General features: G+C 48.2%; 1 protein-coding gene across 3 annotated transcripts in view; it reads left to right on the forward strand.

Moving 5' to 3' along the window:
- The window catches only part of VPS53 (VPS53 subunit of GARP complex), a 164394-nt gene extending 150364 nt beyond the window's left edge, over positions 1–14030 (forward strand). For 2 of the 3 annotated variants that reach the window (XM_058676665.1, XM_058676664.1), the window contains exons 20-22: positions 11909–12046; positions 13325–13429; positions 13849–14030. In XM_058676665.1, the coding sequence (XP_058532648.1) occupies positions 11909–12046; positions 13325–13429; positions 13849–14019 (414 nt within the window). In that variant the 3' untranslated portion in view covers positions 14020–14030. Of the gene's footprint in view, positions 1–11802; positions 12047–13324; positions 13430–13848 lie in introns of all 3 variants that reach the window. The other variant, XR_009246999.1, reaches the window with a different exon arrangement.
- Positions 14031–27022: the final 12992 nt, after the last annotated feature.

Below are 27022 nucleotides of genomic sequence, written 5' to 3' on the forward strand. Positions count from 1 at the left end.
GATCTATGTAGAAGGCACTCTGGGGGCCTGGCGCTGTGTTGTAGAAGGTGAAGCAGCCACCTGTGACGCGGGCATCACACATGGGTTCAGCTCATGCTAGATCCTCCACTTCGGATCCACCTCTCTGCTCATGGCCTGGGAAAAGCAGTGGAGGATGGCCCAAGTGCTTGGGTCCCTGGCTTCTGGCTTAAGCCTGGCTCAGCCCTCCCTGGTGGTTGTGGCCACCTAGGGGAGTAAGCCAGTAGATGGAAGATCTGTCTCTGTTTCTTCTTCTCTTTCTACAACTCTTTCAAATTAACAAAGGGAGGGGCAGGGGACTCTTGAGAATACCGGGTTCAGTGACACCACTGACTGATTGTTTAAGAAATGTTGGCAAAGGGCCCGGCGGTGTGGCCTAGTGGCTGAAGTCCTCTCCTTGAAAGCCCCGGGATCCCATACGGGCGCCGGTTCTAATCCCGGCAGCTCCACTTCCCATCCAGCTCCTTGCTTGTGGCCTGGGAAAGCAGTTGAGGATGGCCCAATGCATTGGGACCCTGCACCCGCGTGGGAGACCCGGAAGAGGTTCCAGGTTCCCGGCTTCAGATCGGCGCACATCGGCTCGTTGCGGCTCACTTGGGGAGTGAAACATCGGATGGAAGATCTTCCTCTCTGTCTCTCCTCCTCTGTGTGTATCTGGCTGTAATAAAATGAATAGATCTTAAAAAAAAAAAAAAAAAGAAATGTTGGCAAAGAGGTGGAAAAGGGAGAAATTTCTTTTTTAAAAAGATGTATTTATTTGCTTGAAAAGCAAAGTTAGAGAGAGAGAACAAGGGAGGGAAGAAGAGAGAGAGAGAATCTTCCATCCGCTCAAAGTATACTTCAGGTAATAGCTTTGGGCTTGAGTTCCTGCCGATCAGTCCCCACCTCCTGGCTTCAGCCTGGCCCATTGTGCATATTTGCAGGGTGAATCCGCAGATGGGAGCTCACTCTCTCAGATCATTTAGTGAAGTGTACTTTTAGGAATTATTCATTTCAGCATATGTAAATTTTACCTCAAAAAAAAAAAAAAAAGGAATGAATCCCAATGGGATTTCTCAGCTTCTGCACTGTTGACATTTGGGCTAGAGAATTCTCCCATTTTAAACAGCATCCATTACTTCTACTCACAAAATTCCAGGTATACTTTGACACACATATGACATCTAGAATGTCTCTCTGCATTATCAGGTGTCTCATCCCGCTGGAATGAGAATGACAGAATGTTGTTACTGAAACTGGAAAATGGGCACCTGTGGGCTCATTATACTGTTCTGTTTACTTGTTGTAACTTTGAAATTCTCTAACATAACAAGATTTTTTAAAAAAGGTAGTGTTTCTTTTTTTATATATACCCATTCATTTGTGATCCAAAATAAAAGTGTATTTTGGGAATTGACACAAAAAAAAATGCTCATACTTCCTGAAATTAAATCCACTTCTTCCTAGATTTTCTGATGGCAGAACTTCAGTTCAGAACAGCTGAACTGTCTCTTTCCTTTTTTGCATCTATATGTGCTTCTGCTCAGATGGCAGAACCATGCTTATTTTTACTCAGTGCCGGCTGGCTTTCTGAAGAGCCTTTAAGTTCTCACCACCACCCTCTTGTTTTCCTGTTTCTGCTTTGCTCTGACCCACCCTGGCTCCCACAAGGCCCTCTTCCCTACTGACAGCGCCATGCCCCTCTGGTCGCTTGGCTAGAAGAGCCCTCTCTGTGTGCCACCCACAGCTAGGAGGTGGGCCCAGGCAGCTATGCTCCAGAAGAGTCCACAACATCAGAGCAGCCACCAGAGGAGCCCAACAGAGGAAGCCCAGCCAGCTCTGTAATAAACATGTGAAATAAATGAACCAAAAAAGGAAAACAGTCACACTGAACACCCACACTCGGTGGCCCAGTGTAAGAAGTTTTGTCTCTTGAGATTAGAAGCGAGAGATAAGTGTGTGTGTCACAATTTCTGTATCATGTTGCTCTTGGATTCCTAGCTTGGCTAATAAGGAAAAAGAAATACAACAACAACAAAAATTGAAACAAGCAAAAGATATACAGATTTAAAAAAGAAAAAACAAAACTATTTCTCTAGGAAATGTGATTGTAAATAATATTTAAACTGCTAGACTATAATTTTTTTAAAGACTTATTTACCTATTTTTGTTGCAAAAGCAGAATTACTGAGAGAAGAAGAGGCAGAAAGATCTTCAATCTGCCGATTCACTCCCCAAGTAGCTGCAATGGCCAGAGCTGAGCCAATCCGAACCCAGCAGCCAGGAGCTTCTTCCAGGTCTCCCACATGGTGCAGCATCCCAAAGCTTTGGGTCGTCCTCCACGGCTTTCCCAGGCCACAGGCAGGGAGCTGAAAGGGAAATGGAGCAGCCAGGATGTGAACTGGCACTTATATGGGATCCCGGGCAGGTGCAAGATGAGTACTTCAGCCACTAGGCTACCATGCTGGGCCCTGGACTATAAATTTAAAAAGATTGTTTAATAGAAGTTCAGTATTAAAAATATATTTTTTTGTATCAGTAACCAACAATTTAAATATGGAAATTCTGGGTCATGGGCTTGTAGCATAGCAGGTAAGGTGCCTGTGTCCCAGTTCCAGCTTTTGAATGTAGCCTGCTACTGCTGCAGACCCTGGGAGTCAGTGGTGATGCTCAAGTCACAGGGCTGCTGCCATCCCCACAGGAGACCTCGATTACGCTGCTGGTTGCTGGCTTCGACCCCCAGCCACAGCCATCACAGGAGAGAAGTGTAGGCTACCCCGTCCCCTCATTACATTTCTATGTATCTCTTTTTTCATCTCACATAAATAAACATTGAAATAAATAATGTAGAAATGAAAAAAATTATCTTTTAACTCCATTTTCTTTTTTAAAGTTTTTTAAATTTTAATTTTGGTATTGTTTACCTGGTTGAGAAGGATGCATGCCCATGTGGGCCTCTGAGTAATGTGGGATGATTGTGATATGGAGGAAGGTGGGAGGGACACATGTTTCACTTTTTTTCTCCTTTTTTTTTCCTCCTATGTCTTCTGGGGGGCAGGAAGGGGTCACTCCTTGCTGTCAAACCACATCAGGGATGGGGGATGGCCATTTGATGTTGCCTTAGAGACCTCGATGTGGGGAAGAGTGTTCCAAGGGCGTTACATGAGTGATTTTGATAGTTCTGAGACGTCCCTGGCTTTGTTACACCAGACTTGAGAAAATCTTTCCAAAAAATTTTAAACAAGTGTTTGTTTAGTTTGATGAGGATGTCCACATCCTGTGCAAGAATGCTTGAGTTCCTGCCTCACCTTAAGCTCCTGACCCCAACTGCCCACCAGCACAGATCTTGGAAGGCAGTGGTAGCGGCTCAAGGACTGGGGTTCCTGCCACACATTTGGCTCCTGGCTCCGGTTTGAGACCCATCCCAGCCGTGAGTGCTGGGGGACACTGAAGGTGTCCAGTGAGTAGGACCTCCCCTTGTGTCTGCCTCTCAAATTTCAAAGTTTTAAGTAATTTTCAGCAGAACTATTTATGGTGGCAGCAAGAAACATTAAAAACCTAGGAATAATTCTCTTTTTTAAAGATTTGTTTATTTTTATTGGGAAGGCAGATATACAGAGAGGAGAAGAGACAGAGAGGAAGATCTTCTGTCCGATGGTTTACTCCCCAAGCAGCCGCAACAGCTGGAGCTAAGCCAATCCAAAGCCAGGAGCCAGGAGCTCTTCCGGGTCTCCCATTTGGGTGCAGGGTCCCAAGGCCTTGGGTCATCCTTGACTGCTTTCCCAGGCCACAAGCAGGGAGATGGATAGGAAGCAGAGCCGCCAGAATTAGAACCGGTGCCAATATGGGATCCCAGCGCATGCAAGGCAAGGACTTTAACCACTATGCTATCGCGCCAGGCCCAGAAAGCTAGGAATAATTCTATTAGGAAAAATGTGTATTCAGTCCTGCAGTTAAGACTCTGGTTTAAGATGGGTGCATCTTGTGGCAGAGCACTTAGATTGCAGTCCACTCCACTCCTCGTTCCAGCTTCCTGCCAACATGCAGTGCGTTACTGAGAGCCAGCAGCGGGAACAGCACCTGGAAAACCTAGTCTAAGACTCCCTAGGATGGATCTTATTAGAAAACTGAGTTATAAGGAACTTGGGTACACACCATTGCAAAGCCTGCAATCTAAGGTGGGATGTGTTCTCAGAGATAGAATTCCTGGATGCTACATTCTTAACCAAGTAACAGAAAAAGACGTTTTAACTTAAAAGAAAGTATGCAGATATTTATAAAAGGAAAAGAAAACTTTTTAAAAAATGAAAAGAAGTATACTTCTTCTACACTGCAAACAATATTAAAGACACATTCGACTGTTAAAATGTCAGAACAGCTCAGGCTCATCAAAGAGCTATTAAAAAAAGATGTAAATTCCTCCAAATTAAACTGCAGAAACAGTACATTTCAAATGAGAATCCCAGCAGGTTCTGGGGGAGTAGGCAGTGGATAGGGAGGGGGTTGAAGGAAACTGATAAGCTGATGCTAAAAAAGGCAACAAATGCAAATGATTTTAAAAAAAAAGACTTAACAAAAGTGGAGGACTCAACCCTTAGGATACACCAAGACTTGCATTAGGATTGTAATTGGCAGTGTGGTGCTGATACCAGGAATACATAGCATAACAGATCAGACTTGAGTCCAGAAAGAGACCTACACATACATGTATGTATATAGACACCTGCTTGATGACAGACGTGGCATTACTCACTTTGGAAGGATTGATCTTTTCAGTAAATAGTGCTAGGTAACTGTATATCTGTATCAGGAAAAAAAATTATCACATACCATATACAAAAATGAATTCCAGCAAGGATTGCATGAAGTTGGAACCATCATATGTGTCTAATGGGAACTTAAAACAGTAAAACCAGTTTGGAAAGCAGTGTAGCAGCAACCATAGGATTTCCACATTAACCGCGAGTTCTACTCCTAAGTAATGCCGAAAATAACTGAAACTATATGTACACACAAAAACGTGTGTACAGATGCTCATAGCGGCATTATTCATAATGGCTGAAAAGTAGAAACAACTCATTCATGTATCAACTGAGGAGTGGATAACCAAAATGTGTATAGGCATACAGTGAAGTATTCATCCTTTCAGAGAAATGGGGTGTGCCAGGAGTAAGCGTTGGAAACACTATGCCACGTGAAGGGAGCCCAGCACAAAAGGCCACATGGATTCCATTTGCATGAAATGTCCAGGACAGGCAAATCCAGAAAGCAGAAAGTGGACTTAGTTGACAAGAGCCAAGAGAAAGGAGGCATGGGAGTTGACTCCTAGTGGATATATTAAAGCTCTGTGGAGTGGTAGGATGTTCCAAAACTAAGTCATGGTAATGATTTTGCAGCCTTGTGATTATACTTCAAAAAAAAAAAAAAGACCACTAAGTTGTATGCTTTCTCTTAAAGAAACAAAAAAAGATTTGTTTTACTTGAAAGTCAGAGTTACAGAGAGAGGAGAAAAGATTTTCCATCTTCTGGTTTACTCCCCGAATGATTGCAATGGCCAAAGCAGAGCTGACCCAAAGCTGGGATCCAGAAACTTTTTCCAGGTCTTCCACGTGAGGACGGAGCCCCAAAGACTTGAGTCATTCTCTACTGCTTTCCCAGACCATAAGCAGGGAACTGAATCAGAGGTGGAGCAGCTGGAACCCAAACCAGTACCCATGTGAGATGTCAACACTGTGGGTAATGGCTTAACCCTGCTGTGTCACAGTGCTGGCCCAGTGATGTCTGTCTGTCTGTCTGTCTTCATCTACTTTAATGGCAAAGGGAGAGAAAGAGACACAGAGAGAGAGAGACATTTTTCCTTCCCTGGCTCACTCTTCCAGTGCCTGAAACAGCCAGGGCTGTTTTAAAACCTCTAGCAAGTCCATTAGAAAAAGATGATTAGCCAACAGAAAAAAATGACAAAGGAATGAATAGGCACCTCAAGAAAAGAACACCCAAAAAGCCAATAAGTTTGTTAGTCATCAGGGAAATGTAAATTAAAATCACAGTGATATCAAAATGGCTAAAATTAGGGTGACTGGCAAATCAAGTGTTGGTGAGGGTATGGTGCAACTGAAACTGTGGTACCTACTGGAAGGAATGGAAATTGACACTGACCCATTGGAAAGTTGTTTGGCAGCCTCTGCCACAGCTAAGTATATGTGGCCCCTATTGGTCTAGCAGTTCTACTCTTGACCAGCTTCTGCTCTAGGGAGATGTGGGCTTATGACTGCAAAACTCATGCACAAGAATATTCATGGCAAGATTATGAACCGTAAGCTTGTATGGTGATGGAGGATAGAAGAGCGCCCGCCTTTGTGGGAGGGAAAGGGGGGCATCAGCTGGATGAGAGCACAGGGGAACCTTCAGCAGTGCCAGGGGTGACCTGTATCCTCAGGTAAGCAAGAGGCTGTGACTTCATGTGAAAGGCCACATGAGTGAGCAGTGTACTGGGTATGTGTCCTCTTCACTGTGTGAGAGTTACTCCTGAAGTTGGGGGAAAAAGGAAGGCCAGGACCGTCCCAACTTGGGTCTCTCCATTCTTGAGTCTTAAATTGTGCCCCTCACTGCAGCTCATATCAGGTCCTTTGCCTCCTTGGGAATGTACCATTGTGTCTTCTATCCTCAAGATTTTCATCCCAGGGCTGCTGCTATGTCCTGACTGGCTAATCCTCTACCTGCAAGTGCCAGCATCCCTTATGAGCACCAGTTCCTGTCCCAGCTGCTCCACTTCCCATCCATCTCTCTGCCTGTGGCCTGGGAAAGCAGTCGAGTATGGCCCAAAGCCTTGGGACCCTGCACCCTAATGGGAGACCCAAAAAAGGCTCCTGGCTTTGGACTGGCTTCAGATTGACTTAGCTCTGGCCATTGTGGTTATTTGGGGAGTGAACCATCAGATGAACGATTTATCTCTCTCTCTCTCCTCTCTGTAAGTCTGATCTGCCTTTCCAATAAAAATAAATGAATCTTAAAAAGAAGAAATAAGGGGTCCTCTTTAAAGGTTCCCATTGCTGGGTAACAAACTTTCACAGGCATAACCTTGTACCCCTTCAACAACCCCAGTCAGTCTACTCCAGCCCCTGGATTATCTCTGGAGGCACAAACGAATTTGGCACTGACCCACTCTAGCCCAAAGTCTCCTGTCTGGAAATGAATTATTAGCTATTTTCAAGGTTGAAAACCAGCAGATTTTCCTGATAAATGGAGCCTTTCATCATCACTTCCCACAGCTGCTAAATCTGTCAGACTGGCCCTGCCTTTTCTGACTGCACTGCTTTATGTGAAGGCCCGAGACCAGGGTTTTCACCTCTGCAGCTGTCTGGTCGAGACAGAATGCCGCTGAGACTGGCCAGCCAGTCGAAGTGTTGGGTCTCCCTAGATGCAGAGAACACTGAAGAATTACGTCTGGTTCATTCCAAACTCTTCCTGCCACTTAAGACTATACAATTATTTATGCATATAGTATATCTCTGGGAAGTACAGGCTATAGGAGAAACAGGAAATATCCTCATATGCTTTAAAATATAATCCTTGGATTTTTTTTTCTACCTGTAAATAAATGCCAAGAGTTGGCTTTGAATTTTAACAAGGGTCTCAAAATTAGCTATGTGAAAGACAAAGCTGGATTCTTGCCAGACCTCAAATGACATACCTTAAAAAAAAAAAGCTTCAGTTATTGAAGTATAGATGGTAATGTAAAGGACATCAGCTTACAGCTCGACCCAGTAGAAATTGTAACATAGTTCCATGTTTAGTTTGTCTCTTTGAATGTAAAGCAAATAATTAGTTATGGCTGAAGCCTCCTAGAGCCCCCCTCCACGCCCTTCCTCTGCTTCTGTGCCCACAGATAAAACACTATTGCCGGCTTTATTTTCATCATCTCCACGTGTGTTTTATTATGTTAAGTGTATATATATCTACACATGGTATTTGAGTTTGCTCTCCATAATTTTTATATAAATGGCCTATACATGTCCTTTCACCAGCTAGCTTGTTTTAGCCACTGAATATGTTCTGAGGTTGATCCACTGATCTGTGTCTCTGCGTCCATTCATTTTATTCAGCATCATATCCCTGCGTGAGCACACCACCATTTCTTTGTTCATTCTCCTACCGATGGCCCTTCAGGTTATTTCCCATCTCTTGCTTTTACAAACTGGGCAAACAGCATTGCTTTACATGGGCAAGAAGTTATCTCAAAGATGCCATTTAGGGGTGATACGGAAAAGTGCCTCCAAAGTGCTTAAACCACGTCATCCACTCACCCAGAGCATATGCTATACAAAGGTCAACACCTCATCATCGTTCCTTCTGTTCATTCCTGTCTGAGGGGTGGGAGATGGTAAACCTAAGTAAGTGGGTTTGGTTTGCACTCGCCCTTTACTGAGAAGGCTGGGTAGCATTTGAGTCTCTTCTTTTGTGAGTTGCCAGTTCCCGTTCTTCAGCCTACTGTTATTGTTGTAGTAGGTCAGGACACTTACCTTTTCTTACTGCTGTGCCAGAATCCTGATGGGTTCCGAGGAAGTGTCCTTTGTCAATGTCCTGCACATGTGTCCACTCCTAGCTAGTGTTCTGTGTTACTTGGTTTCTGTGTCTTTTTTTCTGATACAGACATATTTTTTAGGGTAGGAGATTTTTTTCTTTTGGTTTTTAAAGATTTTTTAAAATTAATTTTTATTATAAAGTCAGATATAGAGAAAAAAGGAGAGACAGAGAGGAAGATCCTGTGTTTGCTGATTCACTCACCAGGTGACCCCAATGGCCAAAGCTGAACCGATCTGAAGCCAGGAACCCGGAGCCTCCTCTGGGTCTCCTACGCAGGTAGAGGGTTCCAAGGCTTTGGGCTGTCCTCAAACTGCCTTCCTAAGCCACAAGCAGGGAGCTGGATGGGAGGCAGGGCTGCTGGGATTAGAACCAGCGCCTATATGGGATCCCAGTGCATGCAAGGAGAGGACTTTAGCCACTAAGCTACCATGCTCGGCCCAGAGATTTTTCTGTCTTTTATATGTTTGACATGCTCAACCCTAGGCAATAAAAATAAGATCTGTATTTTCTGGTGAAAGTTTTGAATTTTTTCTATCCAGCCTTTTAATTCACCTTGGACTGAGCCTCCTGATTTGTTAGAGACCTTTGCGGGGGTGGGGGAGCCCTCCCTGTGGAAGAGCAAACAGTAATTTCCCTAGGGGCACTGGGCTCCTCTGCTGAGCCTCAGGCTGTCCCCCATCTCCCTGCAGCTCTGTTTTTCTCTGTGAGCACACTGTTCAAACGCTGGGATAGTAAGAATTTTTATCCTAGGAAATCTAGACAGGTTCAAACTGCCCCGCACTCTGCTGGCCTGTGCTTCAATAACCTGCAAGGTTTAGGTCTTTGGTGAGCCATGTCACTGCATGAAATTACTTTCCTTAAAGCAGACTGCCTAAGAACTCTTTGAGAGTAATATTGTTCAATAGGATTTATTCCAGATAAAGCATTGACGCTTTCCCCAAAGTTTTTTTTAAAGATTTATTTTATTTACATTAGAAAGTCAGATATACAGAAAGGAAGATCTTCCATCCACTGATTCACTCCCCAGGCGGCCATAACGGCTGGAGCTGAGCCAATCAGAAACCAGAAGCCCAGAGACTCTTCAGGGTCTCCTACGTGAGTGCAGAATCCCAAGGCTTTGGACTATCCTTGATTGCTTTCCCAGGCCGCAAGCAGGAAGCTGGATGAGAAGTGGAGCAGCCAGGACAGGAACTAGTGCCCACTTGGGATCCTGGTGCATGCAAGGCGAATACTTTAGCCACTAGGCTACCATGCCGGTCCCTTGTATTTCATTTTCCCACCACAGGAATTTGCTGATAAAACATGATTTTTTTAAGATTGATTGATTTATTTGAAAGCCAAGAGTTAGAGAGAGAGGAGAGACAGAGAGGGACACAGACATTTTCCATCCATTGGGTTACTTCCTAGGTAAATGCAACAGCCAGGCCTGAATCAGTCTGAAGCTTCCTCTGGATCCTCCAGGGGAGGAGCAGGAGCTCAGGCACTAGAAAACCATCCTGTGCTGCTTTCCTGGGTGCATCCGCAGGGAGCTGGGTCAGAGGTGGCATAGCCAGAGCTTGAACTAGTGCCCATGTGGGATGCCAGTGTCACACAGGTGGCAGCTTTACGTGCTGTGCCACAACACCGGCTCCCAAAATGCCTCATGATTTTTAATGGCAAGGTAATACACTATGGGTGGTTTGTGTACAACTCTGGGATATTTAGAATTCTATCTAATTTGTTTCTTTAATTTTAGTACTAATAATAAATTCTCTGGTGAACAACCTAGCATATGTCTCCCAGGTTTATGAATAGCATCTCCTTAGCAGGGTCTTTGGGAAAGATCACAGCATAAGGACATTTTTAAGGTTGTTGGGACAGACAGTGAATTGCCCAGCTGCCTGCAGTGCAGCCTGAACCCTCACTGGCACTGAAATCTGTCCTAAAAATGCTGCTTACTCATTAGGTGCAAAATAGTAACTCATCACTGCTGTAATTTTAGTGTCTTCATTAGGCCCCTGCCCTGCAGGTACTTACAGTTCCCAAATTACCAATGAGAAAATAAAATTTCTAGAGGTTTAATTGCTTGCTACGCTTGCCTCCCCTGATGGCTGCAGTTAGAGGGTGAAGTGGATGGGACCCAGTACCTCCCCACCCCACTAAACGCCCCCAGGCAGTTGGGACCAAGAGCTCCTACTGTTTGCTGCTGTCTTCCCTTGTGCTGCTGTCGGGGCTAGTGACCCCATGGTACAGAAACGGCTGACACAGGAACGGTGTATTTGGGCCTGTCCCACTTGGTTTAGGAGAAGGGACAAACATGGACAGCAAGCAAAAGCAGCAGGCCCCTCTCATGACATCCTCAGGCTTACATTTAGGACAAGGCTTGCTGTCTGTGTCTCTGCCTGTTCATCTTGAAAAGCCTTTCAAGTCCGCGAGGAGGGAATGGGATGGCTTCAGGCCCTGCACTCTGCGTTTCCACTTTCCTCTATGCTTCACTTGGGACTAAAGATAACTAGTCAGAGATGCTGTCAACTTATTGGTTACGGCTGTTATAATTTTTTTCAAGATTGACTTATTATTTTTTTATTGGAAAGTTAGATCTACAGAGAGACTGAGAAACAAAGAGAAAGATCTTCTGTCCACTGGTTCACTCCCAAAGTGACCAGGAGCTTCTTCTGGATCTCCCCACATGGGTGCAGGGTCCCAAGGCTTTGGGCCATCCTCGACTGTTTTCCCAAGCTACAAGCAGGGAGCTGGATGGGAAGTGGAGCAGCCAGGACAGGAACCAGCACCCATTATGGGATCCCGGTGATTGCAAGGTGAGGATTTAGTCACTAGGTTATCACTCCAGGCCCAGGCATAATTTTGATAGTGTTGTAAAAACTTGGGGGGAGCCTACTCTCAAATTGGCTCCTGGCTTCTGATCAGCTCAGTTTCAACTGTTGCGGCCACTTGGGGAGTGAACCAGATGGAAGATCTTTCTGTGTTTCCTTCTCTCTGCAAATCTGACTTTCCAATAAAATTAATAAATCTTTTTTTTTAAAAGAAAGAAAATGGAATGCAAACATTATTAAGTAGGAAAACCAGGATATAAAAGTGTATATACATACAGTATAATTTGGATGTAGTTTTTCTATATACACAGACCAGCAGGAATTATATCACACTTCATTGTGGCTTCTTAGTATTTTTCCTGGATAATGAGAAATGATAGGTAATTGTATTTTCATGTATTTTCCAAAGGAGAATGTGCTACATACATTGCAAGGAAGATCTTTGTACCCAGCGTGGGAGCTTGGGGCATTATATCATGCTGAAGGGGCTGCTAACATGATGCTTTCCTCCGTAGCTGCTGCTGGACACCCACTCACTAAAGATGGTCCTGCTCGATCTCCCGTCCATCGGCTCGCAGGTGGTGAGGAAAGCCCCTGCCAGTTACACCAAGATCGTTGTGAAGGGCATGACCCGGGCAGAGATGATCCTCAAGGTGAAGGCTTGGGTCCGCCTCTGGGATCCTGTTCAAATTCATGTGACTGCTTGTCCCTTGCAGCCCATCCCCGCTGGTCCCAAAGGACTGTCCAGTTGCCTTGGCTAAGCTAAACTTTGGCCTCATCAGATACTGTTGAAAGTCAGGGGGAAATTACTTTGCCTTTCTGACAGTCCAGTCCTTTGTTGTCATGAGAATCGCTTGGATTTGGCCAGGACTGGACATCAGTGGCCTGTGGCCGTGCAGCCGTGTGGGGGTCAGGGCTGCCTTGCTTCTCAGCAGGAATTCCAGGCTCAGCTATCATTCAGGCCCTTCCACGGCAGCCTCTTGGCTGTCTGCTCTGCCACCATTTAACGAACCTGAACAGATGTTGTACTTACTGAATCTAAACAGCAAATGGGTTTCTTAAAGCCTCATTTAACAAAACATTGTGCCACCGGTGATGGCACTGAGCCCATGCAAAGCCTCAAGCATCTGTGTGTGATCCTCACCTGTGCTCTTGGTGAAGCAGGATGGAGGGCAGAGAACAAATAGTTCTAGTGTGTTATGGTCCCTGAAGTCGAGGGCCCACAGGCTCCTCCACCCTCCTTCCCAAACGGAGTAACTCAGCTGATGGCAGGAGGAAAAAAAAGCAGTAGCAGGTAGCTGTGGGATCAACTGCAAACATCAGAAGCAGCCTACTCATTTTCTTCCAGTTCGGGAATTATCCCAGGGCTGTTCTGACTTCCCACTCTCTCGGACTGCCTGTGGAATTCAAAACAAACATCAGCCACTACTGCATTCTGAAACCATTCCCTTCCATCGGCTTGTATGTTGATGATTTAAATGAAGGTAGTGAAATGGACTTGCAGACTTCAGGGCCTCAGTAGTATGAGGCAGCTTTGAGATTTGTTTTTTGAGAAGATGAACTTTCCTGAGTTCTACTTACTGCCCATCTCAGGAATATTGAAGGTTTAGGTACCCTGTAACTGTAAAGTGTCTCAAACAAGAGACTGGCCTACACAATGTTCCCCAAGTAGTCCTGGTATTGAAAAAAAAATCACCTAGGAGCTCACCCAGGTCTACTACGTTGCTATAATCTGTGCCTTAGAAAGCAAACCAAAAAATAATAAATAGAAATTTAAAAGATTTTAAAAATGGAAAGCAAATCTCATGATGGGTTGATATTAACACCACTTCAGGACACTAAGACTGCCAGGGTTACCGTAGCTTGCCAAGACACATGCCCCAACCCAGGAGTGCCCCTTGGAGGCCTAAGGCCATCTCTTGCCCTTGCAGGTGGTGATGGCACCTCATGAACCACCAGTGGTGTTTGTCGACAACTACATCAAGCTCCTTACAGACTGCAACACAGAAACCTTCCAGAAGATTCTGGACATGAAGGTGAGCATGGTGTCCTACTCTGTCAGGCTTGCGCCTCCCGCTCGCTGTTAGTGGGTCTTACTCAGAGAAGGCTCAGGTTCCTGACCCATGTGTCTGGTGCCACGTGGTGGAGCAGATTTGAAGAAGCCTTTGGAGAGGATGGTCCTGGGCTTAGGAACCTGCGGATTCTCAGACGACCTCTGTGCTCTGCTGGACCTGCTGCTCAGCAACAGCAGCTGGGCTGGGGGAGTGGAGAGCAGGAGCAGCACCTGCCCTACCCTCCTCCTGTCTGTCCTTTTTCTAACATCTCCCAGCCTTGTCTCCTGTTACCCTTCCTTCCTCCCTCTGCTTCCGCACTAGAGTGCTGATCCGCAACCTTGAGTTGTTTTGGTGGCTTGCACAGCCTCAGTGTGACCTCTGTGCTTTCTCTTTGAACCCAGGGGCTGAAGCGAAGCGAGCAGAGCAGCATGCTGGAACTCTTCCGCCAGCGGCTCCCCACTCCACCCTCGGGGCCCGAAGGCTCCAGCTCCCTGTCCCTGATGGCTCCGACCCCAGAACAGGAGTCCTCTCGAATCCGCAAACTTGAGAAACTGATTAAAAAGCGACTCTAGGAGCAACTAGAGCGCTTTCTCTTTCCTGGTCTGTGTCCCTTGGCACCCAGTTGCCCGAAGCCTGTCCTCTCCTGTGTTGTGTAACTCTCAGATCAGTAACTCTCAGATCAACCCTTGAGCTGTTCATGTGTTTGTCCCATGCTCTGTCCTGCTTCCTGTGCTAATTGGAGAAGCCGGGTTATAAAAAGGTCATTGATATTATCCTTCATTTCCTAAAGCCGAAGCCATCGCTGTTGGGGTTGCTGTCGGCCATTTGGACTGTCATTGGCTCTGGTGGGCTCACCCCTGCCGCCCTGCCCTCTGACGTGGTTCTCTGCCTTCCACCACACCCTGTCCAGGTGACCAGTGAGGAAGCTTAGATCATCCCCCCTTGGCTGTGCTGCTGTAGCAGGCTACCCTTTAACCAGAGCCCTGGGCAGTTCCCTCCTATCCAGTGCCGTGGCTCTGGGGCTGCAGTTGGTGAAGTGGTAGCTTCCAGAGGTAGGGACCGGGCCTCTCCCCACATGGCAGTCTTCCTCAGGACTCTCAGTTTCCTGGGACAGATTTTGCTTTCAGTCTTCTTGACTTAGCCGTGTTCTTTCCTCCTCTGAGTGGTCAGCTAAGCAGAGGGGCCCCTTGTCTGCTACCCAGGAAGCTGCATGTGCTCCTTCTGGCTGTCCTGGGGCTCCTGAGCTGGGTGCGGGGGCAAGTACTGACTCGGAGAGAGCGTTCTGCTTGGCACACACTGAGTTATGTGAGCTTATTATTCCTCTATTTTTTATTCCCACTCTCACTCTGATTTGGTTTATTATTTTTAAACATTTTTAAAAATTTATTTGAAAACCAGAGTTAGAGAGATCTTCCATCCTCTGATTGATTCATTCTCCAGATGGCCACAGCACAGGGCTGGACCAGGTCAAAGCCAGAACCTTCTTCCGGGTCTCCCACATGGGTGCAAGCACCCAGGGACTTTGGACTTTACTGGTGCTTCCCCCAGGTGCTTTAGCATGGAGCTGGATTGGAAATAGAACAGTTAGGATTCAAACTAATGTCTGTATGGGATGCCAGCCCTGAGGTGGCAGCCTAACACACACTCTGCCACAGCACAGGCTCTTCGTTCTGACTTCTGTTCTCTCGGAGAACATTGTCTAGGCTTTCTCCTCAGATGATGATATAGGAAAGCCCAGGAGACCCACGTCCACCCTTACCCTCCCTCCCACCCCATTTTCAAACTCAAAATCATCCGGAAAGTGGAGGGGATGGCCTGAGCCAAGCTGAGTGACGTATTGCTGTGTTACTAGCAAGGAAGCACCTGGGTCCTTAAGGTGTCTTAGGAACAGAACCTCACACCACCAGCTCGCAGACTGTCTCCCTGGGTTCTAGGCAGTAGAGCTTTGCTGCAGAGACCTGTCCCCAGAGGATTAGGTCAGTCCTGTCATGGCTTGCTATACACAGAGACGAGGCAGTAAGCTCCTGAGCCACAATGAGTCTCAGCCACCTGTGGCCTCCATCGCTGACCACTTTTCTTTGGGGATTGTGTTTGTCGCAGGGAAAGCTCAGGACAGGCCTGGGAATCGAATTAAGATACCAGGTAACCGCACACAAGTCAGTTTTCAGAACAGAGGAAGTTTCCTGAAACCCATGAAAGCTGTGACAGCCGCCATAGTATAGGAGGCAAGGTTGGAAGGCCGGTGGGCATGTTGATTAGTTGGCCCTGATCTTGCTTTGCCAGTGTATGCCCACCCTGTACTGCTCCCCTGCCCGCTCCATCAGTCTTTCTCCCTAATTCTGTCCGCCAGTCCCAGGTCTCATGGAGAAGAGATTCTAAATTAACCAAGCACATGCAAGGTTGGGAGAGCTCGGACAACAGATTCCATTTTCCCACCAGGTGGTCCCTTGAGGCTGTTCAGCCTGCACAAATTGCAGGGGATGAGGTGGGGGGCACCTCCAAATGCCACAGCAGGCCTGTCCCTGGCCTGGGGCGCTGGAGAAGCCCACACATTCCTGCACCTGGTTCTCACAGCCAGCAGTGTTTACAGGTCCACATTGTCCTCCAGGCTCACTTAGGAGGAGTCGTTTCCCTGGACAGCTCCATCACAGCATTGAGATGTCAGGCTGCCGTTTGCCCCAGCTGGTGGTCACAGCCAGGGAAGTTGCTTTCCTAGTTTATTACATTGTCAGTAAACCCCAGAGAGCCCACAGATGTTGGTAGGAGTTATGTTCAATGTCTTGTTGATGGGGACTTAGCGCTGTGCCCGCCCTGTGAAGACAGAGCCTGTTTCTCCCTGGGAGGGACGTGTCAGAACCACCTGGAGCCCTGCTCAAAAGCCGCCTGCACAGTCGGAGTCAGTAAATCTGCGGTGGGAGCTTGCACATCGTTTTCAAAGTTCCAAAGGTGATTACCGTGTTTACTCTGCTTTCTGGAAGGGTACATGCAGCACATCCCCATAATCGCGTGTTTGGTTCTTGGAGCAAGTGCAACTCCCATATAGTTGAGCTGGGACCAACACAGTCAAGATTCTCTGCTTCAAGTTCTTTTTTTTTTTTTTTTTTTTTTTTGCATTTCATTTTTTTAATTAATTACATTACATTATGTGATACATTTTTTATGCACTGGGATTCCCCCCGCCCCTCCCCACACCCTCCCCCCACGGTGGAGTGCTTCACCTTGTTGCATTTCCATAGTTCAAATTCAGTTGACATTCTTTCATTGGAGGTATTTACCAAGCATACAGTCCAGCATCTTATTGTCCTGGTAAGTTCAGTGGTTTCTTGGTGAGACCATCTCTGGTCTGAAGGTAGATCTGCTTCAAGTTCTAAGCTAGCCTTGATGGCAGGCAGGATCACGCCTCCAGGAATAGGGCTCCCCAACCCAGAATAACCAGGTGTCTTTGTGTTTTAATGAACAAGCCTCATGGAAGCTGTATTTGGCATTGTCCCCTGAAAACCATGTGTATGAAAGAGCAGCCATACAGCCATGTGATTCCTCTGAGCTTTGATAACGCACCCATGCCTTGCCCTCATTTTAGCCACATTAGGAACTAAAGAACAAAAAGCAACTCTGAAGTCACTTCCCAGGTAAAGAAAGTGCTAATCATTTGTAATCAATGAAGAAGTCACTGTTATCACAGACAAGCTCATAGGTTGACAGGAACCACAGTAGACATGATAATTTGACTCCCAAATTCAGGTCATAGACAACGCTGTCACCATACCTCCCTGCCTCACAGACTAAAAACCAGAGAGGTTGCTTACCTCGTGCCCTGGAGCTAGAGCAGCAGCATGGATGGGGCAGACAGGGCTGGGAAGTGCTCCCAGGCAGCTGGCCCCTGTGGGTAGCGTTGCCTCAGCCCCTCCTGAATTGCTGCTGCTGGACAAGGAAGCCCAGTTCTCTGTTTACGGAATGTGAGGGCAATGCCAGGAGTGCCCAGCTGGAAATGGATTTCCTCTGCCTCGGAAGAGAAATCTCAAAATAGCCAGGATGCTTGAGGGTGAAGGCAAGGATTTCACACTTCTCGTCTACTCCAAGGCAGATTCCTAAAATAAGCTCGGGAGGGCCGCGCTGGGCCATGCAAGCAGGAGCCTTGGAAATCCGGACTCAGGCAAAGCTGGCGAATGGAACGAGTCCCCGGCATTTCACATATTAAATAAAAATTTGCAGTCTCGGTCTAGTATCTGTCAAGATAGATAGCCTCCTGGACCTTCAGAGTTCTAATGCTTTGGGGAGACATCAATTTCTTTCAAAATAAAAGGATAGCTTTTCCGGGTAAAACGTCTTTGATTTGCCCATCTGGAAGTGATTTCCTGGTGCATACCGGGGCACCAAATGCTGCCGTAATTAAAGCATTGCTGGATGTCATTGGCTGCAGTGTAGTCCCTTACCCCGACAGAAAACAGAGCGGGCTGTAGGAAAGAATTAGCAAGCCCCACAACCTCAGGCTTCCCTCCCAGCCGCTGCCCTTCTCCCCAGGGAAGATGTCCCTTCTCTGATGGTGTTTGGTGTTGGGACACACACACACAGACACACACGGTGTGCGGCAGTCAGAAGGCAGGTCCTGGTTGGCTTACCACAGTGGAAAGGGCTCTGTCAGCGTGTGTAAAGGGTTGTGCTTCTGACTTGGAATCCTTCTTTGCGCTAAATCTCTCTACTTTCAACTTCCTCTTTGCTGCCCTTACTGTCCGGCTCACAGCCTGCCTTCCCTTGCAACTGTCCACAGAGCCCACTCATGTACCCGTACATTAACCCTGCTCTCTCAGTAACCAGGCAAGCACTTTGCGAGGCAAACTTTGTAGGAAAACGGGGCAGCCCTTTCCCCATTTGGAAAATCTGGTTCAGCATTTCCATTCCTTTGGCTCCAAGCTTGTTACCTAGTTTCCATTCATTGTTTCTTACCAGCTCACTTTTTCACAGGGCAGCAGCCAGGGATCAAGCTAATAAGAAATGTTTCCAGAAAAGCAGTGGTGTGCCTACCATTCTGCCTCACTTCTCTTTCCTCTCACCGACCCAGCAGGTAAAAAGCAGGATATGAACAGTGTGTCCAGGCCGCAGGGCACCAGGGCTATAGGTCAGGTTCTGACTCACACGTGGACACTGGTTATGGATTTCCCTGAGCCTCAGTTTTCAGTATCTGTGAAAGGGGAGTGTAAGTGAAAGGCTACGTGAAGTCACGTTACAGCCAGGCTGAATCCACAGCGCCAAGCCAGAAGGAAGTGTGTGAAACAGGAAGGATTCATGACCACCTGCCGGACTGCAGCCCAGGGTTGGGCCAGCTGGGAAGTTGCTATAGAGCCCCGTGGTGGTCAGCTTGTCCTCCACGGGCTGCCTGATGCATGCCCAGTTACCAGATGGACTGTGAGCAAGGGAAACAGCAGGCCACCCGCTGTTTGCCTTTTTGGGTCGTGTTGTTGAGACACACCCTTATCCGGGAGTTTTTAAAGGCTCTGTGTCTGCACACCCTCTGCCTGGCAGCTGCTGTTTCTGTAGCATTCCTGGATAAACCTGCAGACTCTGAGAGGGAGTGCATCCTCCCTCACCGTGCTGTTGGCTGGGCTGCTGTTGTGGAAAACAGGGCATGATTCCTCTGCGTGCGAACAGGAAGACTTGCCAAAATCTGCCTTGTAAAAACAGTTCTCTAGGTGTGGTATGTGCTGTCCGCAGACACCCACTAGTGCGTGCTTGCCCGCACGCACCTTTTTTTTTTTTTTTTTTTTGACCTACAAAGCAAGATTATCTTCAGACAAGCAGTCCTACCTGGCAAGGCCCAGGCTCACAATCTGTCTGGATTAGTTTACAGTCGCCTTTCAAAGAAGTTGAGCCCTTTCCCAAGGCCCAGTGTAATCAGTGGGGAGGTTCCTATCTGGTGCTCTCAGCCCCCTCCAGGGATGAGAATGTGGGGCTGATGGAGTGATAGGAAAAAGTAACTGCTTGTTCCCCAGGAATGCTCCTCACTTAACCTGAGGGCCCCCCAGCTTCTGCTCAGCAATCCAGTGGAATCTGCCCAAATGCCATTCCTCTCTCTTGTCTGGAGTGACTTTTAAACAAAAAAAATAGCAACAGCTTCTCAGCCAACTCCCCTGCATCTCTGGGGCCGAGGGAAGTGTCTTCCAAGGGGGCTTCCAAGGGGACTAGCAGGTGAAATGGTGGCAAGGAACCCCACCTTCACGCCCTTGTTTGCTTTGTGCGGGCCGGATGGAACAAGCAGGGCCCTTTCCAGGGAACCGGGAAATAAAAACACCAGCTGCCAAAGAGGCCACATTCCGCAGGGCTCTTCCCAAAATAAAGCCCTGTGGCTGGACCGGTCAAGCAGCCACTGGAGAGCTGTGGCAGACACATGGAAAAAGCCTCAAATGCTCTGCGAAGCAAACATCAGTTCCCACCCTGAGACACCACCACAACCTCAGACCCATGCCCAGTACATCCGGTGCACCCCACTCCCAGATCATCACCGGTCCAGATGTTGCTGTGCAGCTGGCTGGCTGGGCTGTCAGGAAAAGATGCTGATGGAGGCTGAAGACCCAGCCGCCCAGCTGACTTAGCCCTGGGCCTCGGCTGCAGAGCCCGGCTGCTGTCATCTGACCTATATCTTATTATCTTTGATCATGAGAAAGTTTGGGCGATTCAATGCTATCTGTTCCCAGTGAGAAGAAAGGTACACACTGAGGGCTCACAGTGCCCTAGATACCTCAGGATATCTCCATGCCTGTGGCGGAGGTGTGATTCCCTCCTGAAGGCTGCGAAAAGGGGGACTGAAGGACCAGGAAGATGTGGAGCCAGCATCCAGCTCGGGTCCCCTTCTGTCACCCATGCTGCTCATCGGACACCAGTACTTTTTGAATCTGTGAGACAAAGTTTCAGACGAGAACTTCACCATACAAAACAGGTGATTATTATGAGTTCAAGTTGCCTTCAAGGGTAAAAACAACAAAACTATTTGTGGAAATAGAAAACGTTGCAAATCTGAAGATTGTGGAAGACAAGTTATGTCAATCGCAGCGTCCAATTTCTCTCTTCTCTTTTGCTTGCACAGAAGAGAGAAGCTTGATCCAGCTAAACATTTGCAAATAGCACGTTTCATTTTTATTTTAAGCAGTCTTGCTTGCCATCACAGACACACATTAGCTCAGCGGAGATGCAGGGCAGGGCTGTCAGGCAGTGGTTAGGAGGCTGCTGCTGGGGCTGTCCACACCACCTGTCAGAGAGCCCAGGTTGACTTACGCCTCTGCTTCCCTTCCAGCTTCCTGCGGATGCAGACCCTGGGAGGCAGCCAGGAAGTGTGTGAGCCCTGGCCACCCACTTGGGAGATCTGGGCTGCATTTTGCATTTTGGATGCCTGGTTTCAAGCTGGCCCAGCTCTGCCTTCCAAAGGACGTTTGGAAAGCAAATCAGTGATGGAAGATCTCTCTACCCTTCAAATAAATTCAAAAAAAAAAAAAAAAAATGCCAGAAGACTTTATCTTAAAGGAAGCAGCCCTGGCAACCAAAGGCTGACACAGCCAAGGGGCACTGGCATCTCACCCCGGAGCCTGAATATATCCTGGGAGGCATATTGTATTCCTGATTTTTTTTTTAAGATTTATTTATTTTTGGGCCAGGCGGCATGGCCTAGCAGCTAAAGTCCTCGCCTTGAAAGCCCCGGGATCCCATATGGGCGCCGGTTCTGATCCCGGCAGCTCCACTTCCCATCCAGCTCCCTGCTTGTGGCCTGGGAAAGCAGTTGAGGACGGCCCAATGCATTGGGACACTGCACCCGCGTGGGAGACCCGGAAGAGGTTCCAGGTTCCCGGCATCGGATTGGCGCGTACCGGCCCGTTGCGGCTCACTTGGGGAGTGAATCATCGGACGGAAGATCTTCCTCTCTGTCTCTCCTCCTCTGTGTATATCTGGCTGTAATAAAATGAATAAATCCTTAAAAAAAAAAAAAAAAGATTTATTTATTTTATTGCCAAGTCACATATACAGAGAGGAGGAGAAACAGAGAGGAAGATCTTCTGTTCACTGATTCACTCCCCAAGTGGCCACAATGGCTGGAGCTGAGCCGATCTGAAGCTAGGAGCCTCTTCCAGGTCTCCCTCACGCGAGTGCAGGGTCCCAAAGCTTTGGGCCATCCTTGACCGCTTTCCCAGGCCACAAGCAGGAAGTTGGATGGAAAATGGAGCAGCTGGGGTTAGAATGCATGCCCATAAGGGATCCTGATGCGTGCAAGGTGAGGACTTTAGCCACTAGGCTATCGTGCCGGGCCCCTGCATTCCTATGGTTTTTAAGGATTCTTTTTTTTTTCTTTTTTTTTTCTTTTAATTATTTATTATTTTACTTCATTAATTACATTGTATTATGTGACACAGTTACATAGGTACTTGGGTTCTCCCCACCCCTCCCCAAACCCTCCCACCATGGAAGGATTCTTTTTTAGAACAGATACAGAACAGACACTTTTAAAGTTTTGAATCACATCTTTGGAGGTTTGTTTCCCTCCCTCCCCTCTTGCTCAGCTCTGAAGAATTTAGGGTTTCTCCAGATGTGAGTCTGGACTGCCACTCATTGTCTCCAACCTCGGACGGCAGGCAGAGGCCTGGCACTGCCACCTCAACACAACAAAGAGAACACCATTTCACGTGAGGCTACTGGACTGTCACCCCAATTCTGCACAGACAGCCCTGGAGTTGAGGCCTACAGCCTTTGGAAGGTACCCAGTAGCTCAGCTCTGTAACCCTGATGAAAAAGGCAGTGTGCTTTGAGAGCAAAACAGAGTGGGGCTCCGGCAAAGGGGGATTGGGCAACTGGTGCAAGGAAACTGAGCCTTCTTGCAACCCTCCACAAGCCACAAACCTTAGACCCAAGGCCCTGCGTGTCTGTGTGCAATGCTCCTCACCCTTTGGAGGTTGTGAAACAGGAATAACACCAAGTAGGCCCAGTGACTGGGCAACTCAGAGGCTGTGGGGCCAGACACAACGGCTTGAGTGCTGTAGCAGCTTCAGGGAGCCCCAGTCTCAAGGCTTAGGGAGTGTGTAGCTGGGCACATGACCCTACCCTTCAGCTGATAAGCTCAGAATTGAGACATCAGTAGTAGTTGGGGTGCTAGCTTATTTGGGGGCTTTGGTTAAAATCCCTGCTTTTGCAGATGAGGAAATGAGGCCCTGTGAATTTTAAACACTGGCTCACTCTCCCCAGGAGAGAGGCACTCTTTCCACTCACGGTGCTACTGTCTCTTGCTAGCCATCCCACCCAGCCAGGTCCTCCAAGCTTGTCAGCCTCTTCGCTGTGACTACCATGGTGGACAGGAGGCTCCACATTTCCCAGATCCCACTGCTACCACCAGACATCTCTTGTGGCTCTTGTTGGCCTTTTAGACAAGCCATCTACCACTGCCATCTCCTCATGCGTTTCCTCTTAGGCATTCAGATTCCAGTTCAGCTACCTCCTAGAAACTTCTAAGTCGGCTGCTGTTGCTGAGGTCCCGCCACGTCCTTTTTGTACTCTATGTGTTAGTGTAGGACCCACCGCCCCCCTTGAGAATTCTGCCTGAGCCCTTGGATGCCTGGTTTTTCATGCTGCACAGCTTGTGGGAATTCTCCGCTGGCCCATTTCCTTCTGGGAGCTAATCCTAAGAGTTAGTCCCCCTGCTATATTCCCACCTGTATGCTCCTCCTGACTGTTTGCCTACCATCCCCCAGGGGCAATGCCACCAGCCCTGCATCCTGTGGGCTCTCAGACTGTAAATTCGTGTCCCCCTTGCCCAGCATGATGTGCATGGGGTGTGTCCCCACCAGGGGTTCATGTGCTGGAAGCTTGGTCCCCACTACAATGGCATGGAAGCTTTAAAGGGTGGGATCATTGGCCCTGGTCTTGGAAGACGTTATGGAGTTTTTCTGGACTTCCTGTCAGTGCCTTAAGGAGTGAGGCTGCCCCACCAGCTGCACTCCATCATGAGTACCTGCCCACCTCAACTCGTAGCTGCTCCTCTCTGCTCTCTGCTCCTCAGCCATGCTACAACACAGCCAACCCGGCCCTCACCTGAGGCTAAACAAACACAAAGCAGCCAGCTCCTGGCCTTACAGCCCCCCAAAAAACGTGAGCCAAATCCACCTCCTTTCTTTATAAAGTCTTTCTTTCTAAGCTCTGGGTGACTTGTTGTAGCCACAGAAAATGGGCTTCAGGCTTCTCCCTGGGTCTCTCATGTGCACACCCGGCCCAGCTCAGGGTCAAGGTCCTCCTCGTGTTTGGCTTTCTCCTTTCCTAGCTCCTCAGCTAAATTCCACTCACCTTGTAGGTTCACTTGGTTGGCCCCCGTGGGTGGCTTCTCCCAGTTCATAGTTGCATAGGCACATGGGAGTCAAGGAGTGCACCACGTGGTCCTGCAGCCCCAATGAGGCAAGTGCTCCATGCCAGAGGTAGGGTTCGAGCCCTGGAAGCTGATCCCTGCTCTCCTGCTCAGCCCCAGTTCTTCAGAAGCCTGGCTTCCACAGGCCTCCCTCACTCCCAGCTGACAGCCCAGGGGGCTTGAGCGTCCCCTGTGCCACTGCCTCAGTAGTCTTTATATTGACACACATCACCATACAAACACTAGTGTTTCAATGAAATATCAGTATTTACATTAAGGATTAAAACATTGTGGAAAGCTATCAAAGACCCTCCTGTGTCTATAGTGAATGGTAAGGACACTTTGCCAAAGGCATATCCCTCAGGGCCAGTGTTGTGGCACAGCAGGTAAAAGCCACTGCCTGCAATGCCAGGATCCCATATAGATTGAGTCCTGACTGCTGCACTTCACATCCGGCTCCCTGCTGATGCACCTGGGAAAGCAGCAGAGATGGACCAAGTGCTTGGGCCCCTGCACCCATGTGGGAGACCTGGAGGAAGCTGCTAGCTCCCGATTTTGGCCTGGCACAGTCCTAGTCATTGTAGCCACTTGGGGAGTGAAACAGTGGGTAGAAGATTCTCTGTTTCCTTTATAACTGGCTTTCAGACAAATAAATAAGTCTTGGGGGGGGGGGAAGGCCCTCAATTTTAGGCATGCAATTCTTTTTTTCTTTCTTTTTTTTTTTTTTGTCTGTATTATAAAGTCAGATATACAGAGTGGAGGAGAGACAGAGAGGAAGATCTTCCATCTGCTGATTCACTCCCCAAGTAACCGCAATGGCTGGAGCTGTGCCAATCTGAAGCCAGGAGCCAGAAGCAGGGTCCCAAGGCTTTGGGCAGCCCTCGACTGCTTTCCCAGGACACAAGCAGGGAGCTGGATGGGAAGCAGAGCCACCAGGATTAGAACCGGTGCCCAAATGGGATCCCGGCACATTCAAGGCAGAGACTTACGCCACTAGAGCACCGCACCGGGCCCATAGGCATGCGATTCTGCAGCTTAGTAAAGCTTGGAAATCCTGCCTCAGCATACACAGGTCCACTCATTGTATTTAGTGCATGGGTGGTGCTTTACACTTAGAGTACACCATCAGTCATGGCTTCAGAGCGCTGGCTGAAATGCATGAGTATATGTTTCTAAAATGTATTTGTTGGAACAACTGCCCATGTGGAGGCACTAAGAGGTATATCTGGGTTGGGAGTGTGGCCCAGGGGCTAAGATGCTCTGTCCCATAGCACAATGGTTAGATGCCTTGGGCTTGGTTCCCAGAACTTGTGAAGAACTGAATTCCTTTTCTTTCTAGGTTTGGCCACTGGTGGGTTACTTCAACCGCACACACACTACGGCAGTCTGACCCATCCATCGGCATACAGCCTGTTTCTATTTTAAGCAGTAGAGCTCTCAGGGGTGACCATCTTTGTCTCAGCTCACCTGTGCTCACATTTTTGTAGGTCACTGTCCTAAAATGGTGAAATCCCCGCTTCCAAAGATTAAGGAGCATACAGGTTTAAAATGTTGCTAGCTTCCTCCAGGCGACCCCCTACAGAGGTCTGTCAGCCTGTGCTGTTCGGTCCCCAAGCCACATCCTCACTCACTCAGCCACAGTGTTTCTTCTGCTTTCTTGAGCTGAGAGCGTGTAGCCACAGCCCTGTCTGCAGCACCCAATAAGCACATGTTCCCTTTGGGTTTTCATTGCCCAAGTCCAGGTGTGACCCAACCTGCCCCACAATCTTTCTAGTTAGCTTCCTTATTCAAGACCTGTTAAGTCAAAGACGCATGGCTTCCCCCAGGCCTGGGCTGCTGGGAGGCATGCAGTGTTGGTTCACTTGCGAAGCTGGTGGTCATCCCCTGTAAGTGCAGTAGGGCCAGACTGAATTAAATGGGTGTATGTCCTGGCCTTTCTGACCTCTGCTCTTTCCTGGGCTCCTGCAGCAGCACACTGGGTGTCTCACACGCCAGGTGATCTCAGGTGCAGCCAGAAGGCAGGCAACCACTAGGTTCAGCTTGTAGCTCTAGTGTGCAATTCCGAGAGGCACACTGCCAGTGCAACAAGAACAGAGTGTGCTAATTTCCTTGTTGGCTTGAGCCATTCCTGGGGCAGGGACCTGAGGGTGGCCATGACACAGGTGGGATTTGGTGGGAAGGATGTCTGTGTGACAAGGGGAGGGGACAGCAAAGCTCCACCCTGAACCAAGCTCCGTGCTCTCCATGCCTCTTTTTTTTTAAGATTTATTTCTATTGGAAAGTCAGATATACAGAGAGGAATCCAGTTTATTTCTTTTCCTTAAAGATTTTATCTATTTGTAAGGCAGAGACAGAGAAAGGAAGAGATGAGAGAGGAGAGATCTTCCATCCACTGGTCCACTCCTCAAATGTCCGCAGCTGTCAGGTCTGGGCCATTCTGAAGGCAGAAGTCAGGAACTTCATGCTGGGTCTCTCACTTGGGTGGCAGGAGCCCAGGTACTCAGGTCATCCTCTGGTACCTTTCCTGAGAGCATCAGCAAGGAGCTGGATCAGAAGTGGAACATCCAGGATGTGGGTGGGATACCTGCATCTCAGGCAGTGGCTTAGCTTGCTGCACGGTAACACCAGCTCCTGGTTTTATTTCATATGCTGAAAGTGTGCCTTAAAAATGTCACTGCCGAGGGGCCCTGGAGGACTTCACATCCTGACTACATCATCCTAATAGGCATGGTGCATCTTGACATAGGTCCCTGCAACACCTGTGCCACAGGTGGCCTTTGACCAGCAGTTGGGAAAGAAAATGCCAGATTGGCTTTGACTTGACATGGAGGCCAGGGGGGGAGCTTCAGAGCCTGCCCACTGCTCCCTGGGGTTCCAGGGGGCCCCATCAGTTGGAGGGCTGGTTAGATCTCAAGACTGCTGTGTGGCTCCCAGCAGTTCAGCTAGGAACTTACGTCTCCATGGAGATGCGCTGTGTGCAGCATGGCCCCCAAGAAGGGAAGAGTAGTCATGCAGACAGATGGGCCACCACAGAGTCCCTTGCACCTTGTCATGGCAGGTGTAGCAGCTCACAGTTCCCAGACTTTAAGGACCCACATGCTTGGGAGAGACCACTTCGGTTGGGACAGCTTGGATGCTGCACAGGTAGAGTAAATGGACATCAAATGCGGAGAGAAGAACTCAGCAGTCAAGCGGGATGAGTGACA

This window comes from Ochotona princeps, chromosome 17, assembly GCF_030435755.1.
Source record: "Ochotona princeps isolate mOchPri1 chromosome 17, mOchPri1.hap1, whole genome shotgun sequence".
Taxonomy (NCBI): Eukaryota; Metazoa; Chordata; class Mammalia; order Lagomorpha; family Ochotonidae; genus Ochotona; species Ochotona princeps.